The sequence below is a fragment of the Xiphophorus couchianus genome, chromosome 3 (genome assembly GCF_001444195.1).
Source record: "Xiphophorus couchianus chromosome 3, X_couchianus-1.0, whole genome shotgun sequence".
In the NCBI taxonomy this organism is placed as follows: domain Eukaryota; kingdom Metazoa; phylum Chordata; class Actinopteri; order Cyprinodontiformes; family Poeciliidae; genus Xiphophorus; species Xiphophorus couchianus.
In genome coordinates, this window is record NC_040230.1 from 8,207,994 (window position 1) to 8,227,180 (window position 19,187).

Genomic DNA, 19,187 nt, shown 5'->3' on the forward strand with positions numbered 1-19,187 from the left:
CCATTTTACCTCCCAACATAGTACCACCATGTTTGACTGTGAGTATGATGTTATGTTGTTGTGTTACTTTTAAGTTAATTATAAGATGCAAATCGTCACAAAAACTTTTTTATGTGTCCTATCAGACCACAAAATCTTGGGGGTCAAGGAGATTCCTTTAGCCAAATGTGAAACATGTCTTTGTGCTTGAGTTACTTTTGATCAGCAATTGTTTTTACCTTGAAACTCACCTGTTGATGCCATTTTTGCCCCTTGTCATTCAAACAGTTGAATCATGAACACAAACTTCATCCAAGGCAGCTGAGGGGTAAAGTGTTTTAAATGTGGTTCTGGGTTCTTTTGTGACTTGCTAGATAAATTGTGGATTAGTTCTTGAAGTCATTTTGATAAGCTAGAAATTCCTAGAAAGGTTCTCCATTTTACCATATTTGCTCTTGGCAAATGACTCTCACTATTGTGCCATGTTGGTAATACAAAACCTACGTATATCCAAACAGCATTGTAATACTTTGCACACTAGCAGATGACTTTGTGTATTGTCTGTTGTTAAAGATCTTTATTTTTTTGCATACTTCAAGATACTGTTAAACAAGCTCTGTTTAAATAGTATTTTGATTTTATGGATTTAGGATTAATCAGTGATAGGCTAGCTAATAAATTTTTAGCAAATGTTAGTAATTTAAAAGCATGGAAAATGTCAAATGATTTAGACTTTTGAGATATATAGATTGCATTTATTTCATTTTAAGCACAATCAAAATTATTCTGTACACAAAGCTAAAATAAATTGACACATTTCTGATTTCCTTTAGCCTTTACATGTCACCATTTGAAAATAAAATATATCTAATTGGTAATCCCCCACATTACATATATTTAAGTCAAAAATCAGAAAACTATAAGACAAAACTTGCTGCATATTAAATTGCACACTTCAAGAAGGACACGTGTAAAAGAATTGCCTTAACAACTTCCTGTGACAGCCCAACTTTTGGGTTTCATAAAGTGCAAATAAAGTTAAAGCTGCATTATTCCAAAAATAACTTTTTATATCATAAATCATTTGTGCTGTACCTACTTTAGGGTCACTCACTGACCAAAATATATTTCCCCTTTAAGCAGTTGAAGTGTGGCAGTGCAAATATTTCAATTCCAATTAATGGACAAAGTACAAATGACAGGCTATGGGTCATATAAATACTAAAAGTCATTACTCATAACTTACTCAAATTTGTCTTTATTATATAATTTATATTAATATATATGAGATTGAAATATGAGGATTAGGATTAGGTTGAAGTTCCCTGTGGTGGATGCTCTCAATTAAGTTCAAAGCCATGCTTAAACAAAAAGGAATGTGAACTGGAAGTGCAAAACACAGGACACACAATCAACATTGAAACTGAGACTTTTTCATAGTTTCATATTCATACAATTACAGATGAACCCCAACGAGATACGCATAAAGAAATGCGAGGACAGCAAATGCATGTTCACTCACTCACAGAAGCAGAGTGATTGCAAGCAGGCAAACCAAGGAAGCAATCAACTCAATATGAAGATAGGGACCTCTTGTGGCGAAAGACGGAACATTCAGTGTGCCGTTCAAAATCAGGCAGGAGGTTGTGGTGGCAGTGCAGCACTCCAGGTTACATGGGGGGTTTGTGGTTCCAGTACAGGCAGCATATCCAGTGCAATTGGTACACCCTGCTGTCCAAACAACGCCGGAGCTAGCAGTCTCTTTTTTTAACTGAAAAAGACAATATATAATATAAAAAATATAGTATCAAAATAAAAATGTAGGTGCTTGAACTTCAACAAGTTTTTAACTCTTTAAATGCGAAGCCCAGTGAATAAAATTGTGCTAAGCAACATAAAGTTAGTCTATTTTCATTTATGTTTCAGAAATAAAAAAGGGAAAAAAGAGAAAGACTTAAAGCGGTTTTAAAATCTTAATGCAACCTTTCAATATTCCTGACTTTTTTGTGATATATTATGTCATATGTCATTTTATTTTATTTTTTTAATTCTCATGTAGCACTAGATACCTTGCAAACCTCTTCACACTTCTGCACACTCCATAAAAGACATGCAAAAAGCCTTGGAGTAAATGCACATTTTATCCCAGTAGCCTCATCTTATGTTGAAAGATATAGAAAAAAAATCACCCTTTAATGTGATCTAACAAATATATATTTTAATAAATTAATCAAAAATAAATTATTGCTGTTATTAAAAACAACAACAACAACAACGGTAATAATAATGTAGTAAATAAATAAAAACAATTCTATGTACTTTAAGATCTTCTGTGTGAGAGCATGAACATACTTGCAAAACTTATCCTGTACTGTTTTACAAAAGTGGAACTGACAAGTTTCTCTTGCCACAACACACAGTGCAATTTAAGTAGGTACAAGAACATTGATCAATCCCTCTCTTATTAGAGAAAATATTTTTTTCGAATGAGGTAATTGTACTTCAAACAGAAAAAAAATACTGTAGTTATTTTAGACTTTTACTTAGACTGTTTTACTTTACACTTACTGTTGAGTGTTGGGTTTATGTCACATAGACAAATAAAAGAAAAGCTATAAAAAAATCCTTTCACAGATCATACCTGACAGTGTGGGTTTGTAGAAGAACAGGTTTCAAGATCCTTGAAATTTTTATAACAGTTTTCACCAGTACAGCTACCCTTGTGACATTTGTTTCCCTGTAAAAAAAAAAAAAAAACACACAACACAGAAAACAGGGTGATTATGTCAGAACATTCAAGTTCTGATAGTTAATTGAAAGTCTTAAGTACAAAGTAAATAGTAAACTTATAGATATTAACAAGTAAGGAGAAGGGAAATGCTAAGGTCATTCACAGATTTTGGCCTTTACTTTGTTTGCTGTTGTTGAGGTTGTTCTTGTTGTTGGCGGAGCGTTTGTTGTCGTGGTTGCAGCTACTAAAATTATGTAAGAAAAGCATACGGTATGTCAGACTGCAAGATCACACACATAAACAAGTACTTTTAAATATACCTGCAAAGAGAAAGACAAGCAAGACAAGATGAAATATGCAAATGCAATTTCTGTATTTTACCTGTGGTTGTCATCATCATCATCATGGATGCAAAAATGTCTTTAATGCATCTAGTGGAATTACAGCAATTCACAGAACCGTTGCGCTGAGTGGTGTTGTTCCAATCTTCCACACAAGAGGCACTGCAGCTCACATTGTACCACATGTCCATTGATTTCAGCAGCTGATCCATTGCAAAATTACACAAACATGCTTTTGTAAATGTTTATTTTTTCACAATCCTTCTACACTAATAATCTGATTATTTAATTGACTTGATTAGCAGAGTATAAAATAATTATTTACTTCCTTACCTGACATGATTCTCCAGCAGAACAATAAGATTTATTCTGACTGTTGTACTTTGAGTAGCAATCAGAGCAATAGCAGGAGAAGGAAGGGCAATTTATCTGTTTTAGACAGATTGAGTGATACACGATTAAGGTCAATATAGTACAAATAAAAAACATGGTGATAATATTATATTTTTAATAATAATAAAATTGACTTGCCATTTCCATTGAAGAATTTGATGTGGTGTTTTTATTTTCCTCAGTCATATTACCTGAAATAGAGAAATGGCGTCATGTTTGGGAAATTTTAAAGCAGGTATATTGTAATTGTTCACAATCAGTATATTCTAAGAATTCACTAAAAACTATCAGGTTATCCAAACATCTTCAACAAGTTATGAAGAACTGCAAGAGACATAGTCTTTCTCTAATTTAAGCCTTGGACTCTCCTTCTGCTTTCCTGGTAATCATATCTCTCCACCTCATCTTAAAGAACTCATGGTTCCATATATTCCCAACAGGATGCTCTCCGCTGAGACTCCAAGCTTGCCTGTGGTTCCAATTAGAGATACCCTCATCGTAGATTTGTGGTTGATAACCATTCTCAGACCTTTGGTGCACCACAACAAGACAACACAAGAGCTTAACAATAATGTTAGAAAAACTAAAAATCCAATATTTAATGTTTTCAATAATTATATTTGATTGGCTGACTGCATTTCAAGGTGGTTCTGTTTCTAAAAAGCATTGAAAATGAAAAGGTTGAAGAAATTTTAAATTGTTTTAAAGGTACCCCATTTATTCTATAATCAGGGTCAGGTTTGATCCATCTAAGTGTTTTAGATTTTGAAGTGGAGATCAAGTGTAATGTAGATTGTTTTAAAGTGTAGAAAGGGAAATGAGAGGTAAATCAAATCTCAGGATCATTTTGGGGCTACTAGTTAGCTAGTCTGTTATCTCTGTAGTATTTCTTTATTTCTTGGCAAAGTACAATGATGAAGGGTTTATAAGCTGACACCATCACAAAACTCAAGATCGACTTCAGGCCTTCCTCCCAAATGAGAATTTCAAACCTAATATAGGCCATCAATGTTAAACTTTATATATAGGGTTTCATAATAACATCTTGGACTATAACTGCAACTAGAAAATACATTACAAGACAGAATTTTGTTGCTTCAGGTTCCATAGCATACTGTGATTGAAAGTTTAAAAGAATAAAACAGAGTATGAGGCAACATGTGCAGGGCTTCTTGAAAGCTCAGTGTACTCCTTTGCCAATTTGATGGAAGGTTCCCAAAGTAGATACCAATTGACATCTTGTGGCAGATGGGCAATTTTAGCACCCCAAAACATCAGGTACAAAACAACCAAAACTGTAAGAGATCTGAATGGTCAGAGTGAAATAACTAGCACCTGTCCAAAGTCTGTTGTAACAGACTGGCCGAACAGCTGACATGCCATCCTAGAAAATACAGTGGATGATTAAAAACCTCCTTACAGCTATTGCACTTCCCTGACAACATTTTTGAAACACCTTAGTATTACTAAAAACACTAATATGACTTTGAGTCTATATAGACTCATAGGCTAGTCAAGAGGATTCTCTTAACCCCAAATTTGTCAGCGCATCACTAGTTCCTAAAGAATCTAAAAGTCAGATGGGATGCAATCCTTTTTGTAGAAACCAGCTGCCAGCTGAAAAACATACATCTTTCACAAAAAAGTTATAGTCAGAATCTTCCCAAGTTCTATTTCACAATTCTTTGCTATAAAAGGAGGACTACTTGTGTACTTACAAGTATATGTATAGAGGTATACATATAAGTTGAGAAAGCAAAGTTGGTATTCTGGTTGTCTACCTGCATTTACCCTGACTTATAACCTGTGAGGCATTTGAGAGCAGCTAAATACCGTGCCTTCTGAGGTGGCTGAAATTGAATGGGTGCCGGATGATGAGGAACCTCCGGAGGTGCTTGAGGCAGAGTGGGTACTATATGATGATGGACCTCCAGAGGTGGTTGAAGGAGAGTGGGTGCTGGATGATGAGGAACCTCCGGAGGTGCTTGAGGCAGAGTAATGAGTGATGATATGTGATGATGGACCTCCAGAGGTGGTTGAAGGAGAGTGGGTGCTGAATGATGAGGAACCTCCAGAGGTGCTTGAGGCAGAGTGGGTACTATGTGATGATGGACCTCCAGAGGTGGTTGAAGGAGAGTGGGTGCTGGATGATGAGGAACCTCCGGAGGTGCTTGAGGCAGAGTGATGAGTGATGATATGTGATGATGGACCTCCAGAGGTGGTTGAAGGAGAGTGGGTGCTGAATGATGAGGAACCTCCAGAGGTGCTTGAGGCAGAGTGGGTACTATGTGATGATGGACCTCCAGAGGTGGTTGAAGGAGAGTGGGTGCTTACTGATGTTGGGCCTCCAGAGATGGTTGATGTAGAGTGGGTGTTTTGAGATACTGAATCTGAGTTGGTTGTGGGAGACTGGATGGCAGTAGACATTACAGTACCTCCATAAGTGGTGGACATGGTGCTCTGAGTAAGGGTAGCTGCTGAACTGCTACTAGTCATGCTAGCAGCCTGGTTGGTATTTGAGGTTGCTGTTGAAATGGTCATGGTGAGGTTTGCTGCAGAAGTGGTGGTATTCATGGTGGAGGCAGTTGTCATTGTTGCTGGGTCAGTAGTGGAAGAAGTTGTGCTCATGTCTGCAGCTGTGGTTTGCCCAGACATAAATACTGAAGGCAGCAGAAATCCTGATAGGAGGAGGCAAAAAATACCTGCACAAACAGACATTATGGGAAAGATACCAGATATAAAGTTTACTGCAGAGTTACAAACATATATCTTGGAAGATTATAAAGCCCAGCCTGCAGGGCTTTGCAATAAACATATAGTACAGGACATTAAGAATTGTGGTTGTAAACTGTTGACTGTTTGCCAGGGTTCAGTAATTACATACAGGTGAGGTACTGTATTGTATGAACCCATCTTATTAAGGAAACTGCTGGTAAAGTTGATTTTAAAAACAGCTCTTGCAAGAATATACAACAGTGTCCACTGAACGATTAATGATTAAATCTAATTTTTAATCTCCAAATAAAAAAAAAATGGCTTGAATTTGGAGCCATTGTGCTATCCAGCCATTGTGCTAATTGGATAAACATTTCAGGAGAAAAATTATTGCTTTTTACTTTTTCAAGCTAGTAAACTGGCTTTAGGCCAGGGCAGCAGTTATGAAGTCTTCCCCTTTAACATCAGCAGAGCTGCTGACATTAAGTGTAAATCTGTTTAATTTGGCTTGTCTGACTTTTGCTTTGAATTTCACATTTAGTAGTTTTGTAAAATATCTTTTTTTACTTGCATTTATCTTTTGTGCTCACATTTATGCTGCCTACAGGAATGGCTTTAATAATTAATAATAATTTCATAAATAATGCAGTAATAACTTGGAAAGGATTACTTGTTTATATCTCCATTATGTTGTTTATTTCTATGGTTATATGTCATTTAAAACTACAGAACAAACAATCCAGTAAGATTAGATGTACTTTTGCCTGACTGCTAATTTGATAACGTCACACCAAATAGAGACTTTAATAATATAACAAATTTCTAAATGTTAACACAGTTATTCATATAATTTTTCATCCACATGAAAAAGCAAATTTTTTTATTTGCACTTTGGGGTTTCTATTCATGACATTTTCTTTTAACATTTTAACAAACAGAATCTATTTAGAAATGTCAGACTGATCCAGAGTCAAATTCAGAGTGAGCATTTAATTTTCAAGGTATGTTTTTACTTCACCTTAGGGGTCAGAATAAAATTATGAAGGGCTGTTAAAGTGCAAAGGATCACTCTTGTAGAGTTATAAAAGCACCTGGATGTATCAGGTACAGCTTTTCCATAAAGAAAATTGTGAATGAAGTCAACTGTCAGGGGCTTCATGTGAACTCAGTGACTAAAGCTTCATCACTAAAGAAAAAGACTGTTGGAGCAAAGATTACTACATGGAAAATCTAAGGAAATGCTAAAAGGAAATAGAATGATCAGATAAGATGTTTGAAGAAGTGACACTGCATGGCCTCTAAAAACACTGACAGTCAAGTTCAGAGAATGGAACAAGATAGGATTTTAGAATTTGGTGCACAATGTTTTTTTCTTACTCATAATCCACAATATAATTTTCTAAATTATTTTAATATCTTTTCCTGTGTTTTTCTGTCTTTTTGAGAATAAAATAAAAGTTCAGTTTGTTTGACCCTGTTCTGTGCTTATCCTATACTTTTCAGGATTTAGAAATTAGTAAGTGATTAAAACCACAAGGATTACCATGTTTATAAATCTCAACAAAAGTTTTAAATTCACAGAAATTGACCCATACCTGTGTCCTTTTTAAAAACGACTGAAGCCATTATGCTGGAAGAAACGGAGACAGCTCTGTGCCCAACCTATAAAAACAAAAATAAAATAAGATAGAATAGAAATAACCTTTATTGTCCCACAAAGGGGAAATTCAGATGTAGCATGTAATATATAAAACTGAACTTCCATAATAAAACCAAAGTAATTTGTTTGTTTTGCTTTGAAAGTCAACAAACTTCATGACAAATGATACCTGTCTGGCAGCAAAATAAACTGAGCATTAATGAACAGATAAAAGGTCTATGTGACAGACAGCGATGCGATTTCAACTTAGACTGATTACCATTGATAATAGGTTTCTGAATAACAACCATACTCATTCATTGTAACCCACCTGCCCAGTTCTTTTGATGTGAGATCTTCTCATTTTACAATCCTCTCACTGTTCTGAGGAAAAGTGAGCTCATAATTGTTTGGTGAAGCTGGTCACAGAGCAAGAAACTTTTACTTTTACATATGAAATTGTTACTTTTTAAAAAATATTTTTAAAGTTTGTTTTAGTTATTTTCGTTTGTTTACATCGTTCGCAGTGACGTGTACTGCTGCCTGTTTTGGTCAGGTCACCTTGTGAAAGATGTCTTTGTCTCAATGTCTTTGCGATTCTACTAAATAAAGATTTAGTAGAAGAAAAAAACAGTTTCACTGATGTCTTTTTAAAGATTAATTAAAAATTAAGTCCATAGAGAAATATCTATGAACCTCCCACTTCTCCCAAAAACACAATGCAAACTCAAAATGCAGTGAGTGCTGCAAATGCTGTAAAATATGAGCCTGCTCCCTCTATGAAGTAACTTCTGCAAAAATTAGTTCAGCATTGGGTCACGCAATTACACCTCAAGTGTCTTGGTTTGCGGCAGTTTATCATTGAGCACAATTAAAATGTGTTTGTTCCCTGATCAGTCCCATTGGGAGAGCTGCTATAGTGGCATGACTTGTTTTGTTCCTTTCTTCCCTGGATCCCAGTTTGAGCTCCTGTGGGTACTACACCCTGGAAACTGATGACAGCATCGGTCACTTCAGCTTCCATCTCAACAAGGAATCCCAAAATGTTGTATTTGTAAGGAGAGTTCAACCTTGATTTTTTTTTTAAATGTTATGAAAGTGGAAATTTTCCAATAAAAGTTGGAGTTTATATTACATTTTAAAGAGGTCTCTTCTGTAACCTGCTGAGAATGTTACAGAGGTTTGAGAAACACTAGTTTTATTTTTTAGTGATGCAGCCTCAAAGGTAGGGTGGTTGAGTTCAAGGTAAAATGCACAAGATCCAACTCTGACATTTGGACATGTTGGCTATCAGAATCCTAGAAATTACATAATTTTAAAGATAGTAATTGTTTTAAAGGAAAGACGACATACATTGTAGACATTTGTGAAGGCAGAGCATAGTTTGGGATTTTTAAAAAATAAAGAATGTTTGATATGAAAGACAAAAGCAGTGATATGTTTACACATAAGAAACATATGAGTTTCTTTAACTGAAATGTTTACTTGGAAAAGAAAATAGAGGACAACATATGCTCTCCAAATAACAAATTTTCCAATTACATGATCCTGTTTTTCCCAACCTGCACTTTACTATTTTCCTTTTTTCTTCGACTTCGGAGACTTGGTTAGCCGAAAACAATTGAATAAAATCCACTTACCTGTGATGCACTCTGGATGCCTTTATCTCAACTTAGGTTGAAGTTAAGTAAGCTTTTTCTCTCTCTGGAGTTCCCTTTCTTTGTTGCTCTCTGTTACCTCCTCCTCCCCCAGTTTTCTTCCTCCTGACTCCACCACAGCGTAACAAGTGGAAACTCTCACCTGCACCATGTCGGAGGAGGGGACTGGAGGCACGCTGCCGTTGCTGGGTGGGTCTTAAAATGATGTGGTAATAAGTACAGGTAAACACTTTCTAGAGGGGGGGGAGTGGGGATTTCCAAAGCACCCAGAACTGTAGATGAAAATTCTTTAATGTCTGGTTATAGTTCTGATTAAGCCCCAAATGTGGTCAACCTTAGGGATGACTTTAAATACCTCTTTTAAGCACTTATTCAGAGCAAAGACATCAAATAAATTCTTTACAAAGCAAGAATTAAATTCTATCTGTTCTCAAAATGCCACTTCATCCCAGTTTTGTGAGCATAATACCCAGAAAAGAAGATAGCATTATAGTTGTTTGAAGTGTTAGGCTCCTATCATAAGTGTGCTCTGAAGTCGTCTAGCTAGCAATTCAAGTTTTATAAAAAAAAGGAATAAAAAAACAGTGAATAAGGTCTTCGAAAAGTCTATAAGAGTAAAGGTGAGATTTCAGAGCCCTGCAGTGTGATTGTATAGGGAGTCTTCTGGTTTCTGCTGAACACAATGTGAAATCAGATCCCCTCTTTCTCTCCGAACCATAAAGCCCTTCCACACAACAAATACCTCTTTGTGGCCTAAAGAACATAGAATTCTTGGGCACAACACTAAAAAAGCTTCTCCACTCCAGATGACAGAACTGCTTCCACCTTTCATCAAAACTTTGCACTACATGATGGGGAAACTGTCCCATAAAAACATCAAGGGATTTGTGGATTGTTTATTTAATGTAAAATTTTAACCCTGTCAGAATTGTTATTATAATTTTTCAAGCTTTTGTGGCACTTTGATGCATTTATCATTTGCATCAAAATTTTGTTTTGTTTATTGGTTTATTTCCAACATATTCACATTTACATTCACACACCACGCGGTACATATTTACATAGCCATTTGTTTGAAAAGAAGGTGGGCAGAAGTAAAAATGTTTTTGACCCTGCCCTCTTCTTATGTATCTTACTTTACACATTATTTCCAATTTAAAGAAAGACAATATTAATAAGAAAAAACAATAAAATAGACAGAACACTATTTCTTTCGCAAGAGTTATAACGTACCCAAACACAATTTCTTTCAATCACTTTTAAATTGACTGCATGCATATGTGAGCCTTAACCTTGCGTGGATTTGAAAAATGAAATTCAAACTTACACACACAAATCTTGTCTATGGAGTTCACTGGTGTTATTTTTCACGTCCATGTTTCTACAAATCATAAAAACGTCAAAATTACACTCTAAAAAGTGTTGAGTCATTTCCTTTTACCAAAATTCAGATTTTATGCTTTTGGAATAAAATTTCCAAAAGCATAATTTTATTAAGCTTCCAGTAATTTTATTGGAAGCATAAAAACAAACGTTTTGTGGCAAAACAACCTTTTGCCGCAAAAGGTTGTTTCCAAACCGTTTTTTTTACTGGAATTATTTATGTTATTATCTATGACATAATTATAACGTTAATTACTTTAGTTCATACTAACAAACACTAACAATCACTTAAGATAACACAAGCTTTTCATCTTTTAAGTACAAAGTACATTAAGTACATTTGTGTTGAATCCAAATGTAATTAGTCTTCAAGTAAATAAATACAGGTAACATTCCATAAAGTATAACAGTTAATTCCAAAATTATTGATACCCCTGGCAGATTTAGTTTTAAATTACTCTTTAAGTGTTTTAACATATTGACAAATATGTTGGAGTAACATAACATTTTGGAGGGATCCAGCTATTCTGCCAACTTGAATTTGATAGAGAATCTGTGGAGGACACAAAAGATTAGAGAGACCTTCCTAACCTCTTTGGAAGGAAGTTAGGAACTCCACTTGTTTTGAAAGTCAGTAATATTGAGATAGGCAATAATTGTATTGTTTGTGTGTTCCCTTTACATGGAGGGTGTTTAAATAAATTCCTAGAGATAATAGAGAAAAGCAATTATTAAAACTTTCTAAATCTCCCTTAAGGTTTCCCCAAATTCACAGTTGTGTACAATTAAAAGAAATGTAAGCGCATTATGAAGCTGAGCACTGGTAACCAAAAATCTCTGAAATAACATGTGTGCTGCAAAGCAAAAAAGGATCCCAAGGAAACTTCTGGAACTTGTATTGAAGTACTTAGTATCAATGTTCAAAAATCCATTGTCAAAAGCTGAACAACAATGGTGATGGGTGTGACAGGGATCTGTTTTCAGTTTGCTAAAACCATGAGAAGCACATACACTTCATTAATACACATTGCTTGAAGCGGGTTGGAAATCGTTTTGTTTTCATACTGCCTTAAGTCTTTGTAGCTGATGAGATCTAACAAGATGTTTGAAGCATTTCGCAGAGATTTTGGTTTATATTGACATGTATACCTGACACGGATGCTGCTTATTTGTCTGCTGCACGTCCATGACGTAAATTTCCTGTTTGATCATATTCCAAATGTATATACATATTAACATTAATATATTAACTACAAGTAATTGTAAACAGCCATGATGGATTTTTCAGTAACAAATACAGAGTAAATATTAGCATGTGATTTGCATAGATAAAGTTTGTCTGAGATTATTCTGTCTAAAGACAGACGATGTTCACTCACATTCATAGTGTCTGCAATAAGCTGATTAAAACCCATTATTGTCTGCTTTCAAAACCATGAAAGGAGCTTTGCTGTTTGCTTGTTGCCTATATGTTCAGTTTGTGTGACTGATTATAAGCATGCATGAGGACATGACCCACAATTTGAGATGAGTGCTATTCTTTGTCTCTGAATGAATACCTAAATTGAATAAGGCTTAAAATTATACACCTATTCATCTCCAACAATTACCTTGCGTACGTGGCCAGTTGACTCACATTTCACCTCAATGCCAAGCTTTTAGTTTGAAGCCAAAGGTACCTGCATTGTCAAAGATGGAAAAAAAACATTTCCTGTTTTATTTGCAAACAATGAGCTCTGTGGCACAGTACTTTAGGCTGAACATATATAAATGACCCTACTTATTTATATAAGTAGGGTTAGGAAAATAATTAAATATAAAAATTAATCTAGTAAAATGTGTTATATAAACCAATAATGAACGATAAACAAAAGAGAAGCTTAGTCTAAGCTGTAAAATATTGTATACCATAGATACAGGTACTTCTTCATACAATGAAATGTTGTTGACAGATTACTTCAAAATTTCCACTGAAAAGTGAAAGTTTTCTCTGGTAAATAACGGGTTTATTGTGGACACCATCATATACAGTACAGACCAAAAGTTTGGACACACCTTCTCATTGAATTCAATTAGAAAGTGTGTTTGGTCTGTACTGTATGTCGACCATTTATTTATGTTAACTAAGATAACTAAGGCTTGCAGCTAGTAAAACACCACATTGCTAAGACAACTTAATTATACAAAACCAAAAAATGCTTATGCAACATGTAATCATAGCAAAGACTGCTAACTTAACAGCTGTCCAACATATGGTCATTGGCACCCTTCATATGTTGGATAAGGCACAAAAAATCTCTGCTAAACTAATTGTTTACAGAGTGACTTATTTTATGAAAAGTGGCAGAATAAAGTGTGTTAGAATTACACCAGTCCACAAATTACTGCACTGACTCTCTGCTTATTGATACTCTATAACAACTGCTTAGTTGTGCTGAGAATGCACAAATAATTTTTCACAAGGAATTCTGCTCACACACTCCTAAAATGTCAATTCACTTCCAGAACTTAACAACATAACCTACTTGACTTTAAATATTGTTTAGTTATTCTATAAGTAATACAGAGCTATCATATCAAAATGACTGATGCAGAGAATGATAATTATCTCTGATTTGATGTTGTTCACCCTCTTTTCCCATTTCATTTATGAAAGTATGTTGTAGTTTTATTGTTTCCTGTCAATAAAGAACATTTATGCTAACTAGATTAACTAACTAAGATAACTCAATTTGGAGGTAATCTAGTAAACGAGAAGCCTTCACAATTTGACATTTAGAATATACTAGTCAATAATGTGTCAATATTTGTAGAGTAGACTTCATATTGCTTAATGTTGCAGGTCTGAAAATCCTCTCCACAAAAATAGTCTGTGCATTGAGTTGCTCAGTATGCCAAAGAACAGAACGGATGTAGATGGACACTGGTTGCACCGAAGGGTTTCCTCTCACTGTTTTATATACACTATTAGGCTCAGCAGACCAAATTAAGAAGCCAGGCTGCAACCGGACTGTGTAATTGCATGACTAAGAAGATTAGGTGAGATTTACCTACCCAGCAGTCGTCAAGTGCTGTTCATGCAAAGCTGGCACGTAGCAACAGGTCAGTGAGCCTTATGCACCACATTAATGTTTATCAGAGACCTGAAATAGAAGCTTATTGATCAGAAATGGAAGATATTACCTACATGTGACCTCACTTTGGATTCTTTTTTCAATATACAGATGAACCACTGAAAAAGGTGAGTGTTGTGTACATTTTCAAAAGGCAAATTTGTGATTACTGTAGAGTAGAACCACGTCATAATGTGATGCTACAACAGAGGAACAAACCTACTTGGTTTAGTACAATTTTGTATAGTTACAAAATCCTTAAACAGGATGTACTTTATCCCCTTAGGAGTTTTGTTTGATAAACAAAATTAATATGAAAAATAAGTATAAACAGTTGATTTGTTTATTATCTGATTAGAACAGAATGATGTGAGTGGAAAAAAAATGACAGCGTACATCCTACAGACATTCTTTATATGGACATACAAGGGAATACTCTGCACATGCCGGTTTCTGTGGGTAAGTTGTTGTATAGATCTATTGGTAGTTTATAATGACATCTTTTCACAGTACTTGCATAATGCATGGTACACATATGCTCTGCAGATCTGTCCATACAATGCAATCAAATTCCTACCAAGGGAAACACACATCACAGAGGAGAAAAGCAGATGGGTGACACGACATGTGGGTAAGGATTTGATGAGGTAAAACACTTTTAACTAACACGCAAGAACAAGTCTTCACTGTTAACAGTATTTTATTTGATAATGCCACCAGAGTTTGAATTCCATGTTAAAAGCTGTCTATTTAAAAAAAGGCAAGGTAATATTACAACCTCAATATTTCCTTAAATGTGCTTTATTATTTCTAAAAGTTACTGCAAAAATAGTGTTTGATCTGTAGATCATCTTTTCATCTGTCAGACTCATGGAACTACATTTTATTATCTGTTGTCCTTTAATAGCTTATGAAAGCAAGATGACTGCAGCCATCCCAGGAAGCCCCGACCGCGTTAACGCACTCCACAAACGAGTGACCAAAATCGAGAGAGAGATTCTGTCGATCAAGACTAGGATCGCCTGTGAGAGAGCATCGTGGGAAAAGAGATTTTCAGAGCTGCAAAGGCAACAGGAGGAACTGCGTAATCAGGTGTGTTTGCTAAAATGTTTGCAGGGGTTGTTAAGTTTGTGGCGATGATTCTGATTGTGGTTTTCCTCAGGTTTTCTCTGAGGCTGAGATACTGCTGAAGGTGGGAACTTGTGAGGAGCAGAGAGACAATGGAAATGATTTGGATGAGCAGTCAAGTAAATCAGAGCAATCACATTAAAGCAACTGAGCAATTGAGACAATTGTTAGTAGGAAATGACACCGACAACTATCTCTGATGAGCAGGTGGTTTCTGCCAACACAGAAGATCCAAAGTGTCATCAAGAAGTGGCAGCCATTCATGCAGCTTATCAGGGAGCCATGGATCATTGTCAACCCCACAGAGCTCAAGATCATCTTCTTCTTTATCGTCAGCCTCAAGGTACAGTCATTAATTGAGTAGGCCAGCATGTCAGTAAAAGAAAACCTTTATGACTCAGTTGCCTATGTTACAAATACTGAGAGACATTAACCTATTTCACTTCCACTTGATCATAGATTCAGAAAGTTCTTAGATGTAGTTGTTCTACTGGGCTTCCTTCTGCATCAAGTCTTCACACCAACTTCTGGGAAAAAAAACAGACTCTATGATTTAACGGAGTCAATTGAACTTTTGGATTGTTTGGTGTAATAAGACAGGTGATCTAGTAACACCCAATATTACCAGGCATTTTAAAACAAGAAGACACAAAACTTGGACCTTATCAGTTTTTCTGACTTTCTTAAACATAAAATTAGGCTCTTATCCTTGACACAGCATGTGCTTTTCATGTCTACTCAGCAGTAATTACCATATTTCAAGTTGGATAAATTAGCAGGATGATCAACTGAAGTAAAAATTTTAATTGGAAAACTCAAGGCTGTTTCACAAAACATTTCTGTCACAAGCTTAGGAAGATGAGCTGCCTCAGAGCTCCTGCTACCAGTTCATAAGTCACATGTGGGAATCTCATTATCCAGCACAGCTGTACATTTACAAAAAATACCACAAAGGCAGTACGAGACAACAGGGAGTTTGGTGCAGTAGCAACGTCAGCAGTATGCATTAAATCTGCTTTGGGAATTTCTCCATACTCTTCTTTTCAAAACAATAATAGTGGAGAAACTCAGAGTAGCAACACTGTTGTTGACTGAGCAAATGCTGCCATTTTTAGTTATACATCTTATCTTCTTACTCTTCTACTTGTAAATAATTTTGTAATAAATTTGAGTCATAATTATCCTTCTAAATCTGGTTATACTTGGTGGTCTACCAATCCACATGTCAATCTCATATCCCTCACTAAACCTGAATATCCAGCTTACCCTTTTGCAAGTCAGATTTCTTTGCATTGGCCTTTAGAATCCTCTGGGAGAGGTGCAATCCACAATTTTAGCTCCAAATCAGCCTCCTTTTCCTTAGGATAATTTTTGCATTTTCCCCACTTCAGCGTGATGCTGCCTTTGAACATCAAGCCAACACACCTCAGTGTAGCTTAGTGAAATTCCTTACAATTGACATTGACTAATACATTTCATAGTGAGACTTGATTGACCATCAACTATCAATCAACGATGATGTCATATTTGAGAGAATGTAGACATTTCAAAATAAATCAACTAATGAAATGAGAGCAAGAACATGATATTTTAATAAAATTAATAAGTTTGTGGTTTTCTGCCATACAATGACAAACAATTTAATAGAATTTTCATATGAAGACTTTCAAAAAACCTGCCAAATGTTGTGAAAAGTTCCCCAAATGTTAACAACCCACATAAAGTTGTTTTTCCCAGCCCAAAAGAAGCCACTTGGAGGTTACCCACCCCATCTGTCAACACTGATTGGGACAACTGTACTTTTTTTATCCATTCCCATTCAATGTCTTCTTCATTTAGGACAATTAGCAGAATGTCAACAACACACGGAAAATACTATGTTGAAGTATTTCATAGATTACCAAATGTTCCTAAAAATAATGCAGACATCAGCCTACAAATTTACCCCCCCCCCCCCCCCCCCCAAGAAAACAAAAAACAACAACAAATGAACCATGATATTATACTTCAGTTTTTGCTGTAGAACTAACTTATTTTTCCCCTTCTGAAGTGTGCGATCCTGGAAAACGTCTCACGGCCCACATCGGGTTTTTGTCCCCCACTCACCCATGGACTTGCAACTGGGCCATCGGGTTAGGATCATGCTGCCATCTGGCCGGATCAGCACGGGAACAGTTCGTTTCTTGGGGAGCCTGCAGGGGGAGCCAGAGCTCCACCTGGGTGTGGAGCTGCAGAGCCATGATGCATCACTGTGTGACGGCAGTCATAATGGACATACCTACTTTGAATGGTAACTAATATCAATTTCCCCATACATTGATACCTTGTGGATATATTTTGTGTATATAGTCTGAAGAATTTAAGTGCTACACTGCAGTTCTGTTTTTCCAACTAGAAGGTTCTCAGCTGTGCTTTACATAATCATATTACAACTTCTATGAAAGCAAATCCACCACTTTTAAACAAATATACCTCGGTTCATTTGACGGTTAGTATTCTATTGTTTCCTAATACTAAAACAAAAATAGTTAGAGGAAAACAGTACCTTTACACACCTTCTTTTTCCCTAACTTGTTGACCTCAGTTAGCAGTCCTAAAGCCTGCTGAGCAGGTTCAGACTACAGCGCTTAAAAGGTGAGGCATGGGCATGTCTGATTTGAGTGACAAAGATAGCAAAAGGGTATTTCTGAAGATATTTTCTCTATGATCACTCAGATAATTTAAACAGAAGTAGCTCAGTATATATGCAAAAGGTTAAACATGTGTATGAGAGGTTGTCATGTGTTTTTGCTTTTGAAACTAGTAAATTTCCAGTCATGTATCTAAATGTAATTTCATTTTTTTGGCAGCAAACCGGGACATGGTGCCTTTGTGCCATTCCACAAGTTGTTGATGGCCTGGGAATAAAAGAATCCTGTGGACCAGGGAGAACATTAGACAGAACAGTAAACCTGCTACATGAAGAAAATTCATGTCATAAATAATGCAAAATATCTCTCTCAAATTACCAAGTATGACTTATACCCCATGTATGACAGCTAACGTGTGACTTTTTGTGTATCAAAGGACAAACATGACATCAATGATTTTTCATGTAAAGCAACTTTCTTATAGAAATAAAGTTTCAAGGCAATATGTACAGTGTCCCCTAAGGTACAAGGGGGAATTTGAAAGGTTGAGATGGAAATAAAATGTCTATACAACAAGTCATTTCTATTTTTTCTACAGATTAATATGTCTTAGAGATTATTTGCAAAGCAAGCAAAAGAAAATAAAAACAACTTTACCAAAAAGAGTCTTTAATGTCATGTTCAGTCTCTTAATGACCGAGACCACACTAAATCTACAGATGTATAACGGCATGTCTTTTAAACCAATTTGTATCTGAAAATATTCTTTGTTGTGAATATTTGCCCAGGTAAAAGCAATACGAGTAAACATATTTATTTGAACAAAAGACAATCACTGTAGTTTTAAATGACCAAGTACTGCTTCCATCCATTTTCTGTTCACCCTTGTCCCTAATGGGGTCAGGAGGGTTGCTGGTGCCCATCTCCAGCTACGTTCCGGGCGAGAGGCGGGGTACACCCTGGACAGGTCGCCAGTCTGTCGCAGGGCAACACAGAGACATACAGGACAAACAACCATGCACACACACACTCACACCTAGGGAGAATTTAGAGAAACCAATTGACCTGACAGTCATGTTTTTGGACTATGGGAGGAAGCCGGAGTACCCGGAGAGAACCCACGCATGCACAGGGAGAACATGCAAACTCCATGCAGAAAGACCCCGGCCGGGAATCGAACCCAGGACCTTCTTGCTGCAAGGCAACAGTGCTACCAACTGCGCCACTGTGCAGCCCAAGTACTGCTTATTTATTCAAATTCATTGTAATATGTAAGACACTGACATATTAAGAAGTGTTAAGAAATGAAGTCTCTTTCAAGTGCTGCTATATATAAATATATGGCAAACTGCCATATATTTAATGGCAGCTCAGAATATCATATTGTTGGTGATTGGTCACATTTTCTTTCCTTATGTCTTGTTTTGACTCTAAATAGAGTACACAAGAAAAGCATTAGTTGCAAAAAACACTTTTG

At 36.0% G+C, this 19,187-nt stretch overlaps 2 protein-coding genes across 4 annotated transcripts; one reads left to right on the forward strand and one right to left on the reverse strand.

Annotated features, from left to right (window-relative positions):
• Positions 1 to 719: 719 nt before the first annotated feature.
• Positions 720 to 9,608, reverse strand: LOC114141915 (uncharacterized protein DDB_G0271670). 3 transcript variants are annotated; one of them, XM_028012826.1, is made up of 10 exons: positions 9,439 to 9,608; positions 7,755 to 7,821; positions 5,559 to 6,146; positions 5,283 to 5,468; positions 3,583 to 3,635; positions 3,385 to 3,480; positions 3,092 to 3,254; positions 2,890 to 2,954; positions 2,621 to 2,716; positions 720 to 1,750 (listed from the first exon to the last, which is right to left on the reverse strand). In XM_028012826.1, the coding sequence occupies exons 2-10, from the start codon at positions 7,783 to 7,785 to the stop codon at positions 1,502 to 1,504; spliced, it is 1,527 nt and encodes a 508-aa protein (XP_027868627.1). In that variant the 5' UTR covers positions 7,786 to 7,821; positions 9,439 to 9,608; the 3' UTR covers positions 720 to 1,501. The 3 variants fall into 3 exon arrangements, with proteins under 3 accessions (XP_027868627.1, XP_027868628.1, XP_027868626.1); XM_028012827.1 differs by lacking the exon at positions 5,283 to 5,468 and having other exon boundaries at positions 5,880 to 6,146; XM_028012825.1 differs by having other exon boundaries at positions 5,283 to 6,146.
• A 4,714-nt stretch (positions 9,609 to 14,322) lies between these two features.
• On the forward strand, positions 14,323 to 18,280 carry LOC114142095 (CAP-Gly domain-containing linker protein 4). The gene is made up of 7 exons (XM_028013171.1): positions 14,323 to 14,411; positions 14,499 to 14,583; positions 14,860 to 15,044; positions 15,115 to 15,199; positions 15,288 to 15,423; positions 17,131 to 17,370; positions 17,930 to 18,280. Exons 1-7 carry the CDS (start codon positions 14,337 to 14,339, stop codon positions 17,985 to 17,987), a joined length of 864 nt encoding a protein of 287 aa, XP_027868972.1. The 5' UTR covers positions 14,323 to 14,336; the 3' UTR covers positions 17,988 to 18,280.
• Positions 18,281 to 19,187: the final 907 nt, after the last annotated feature.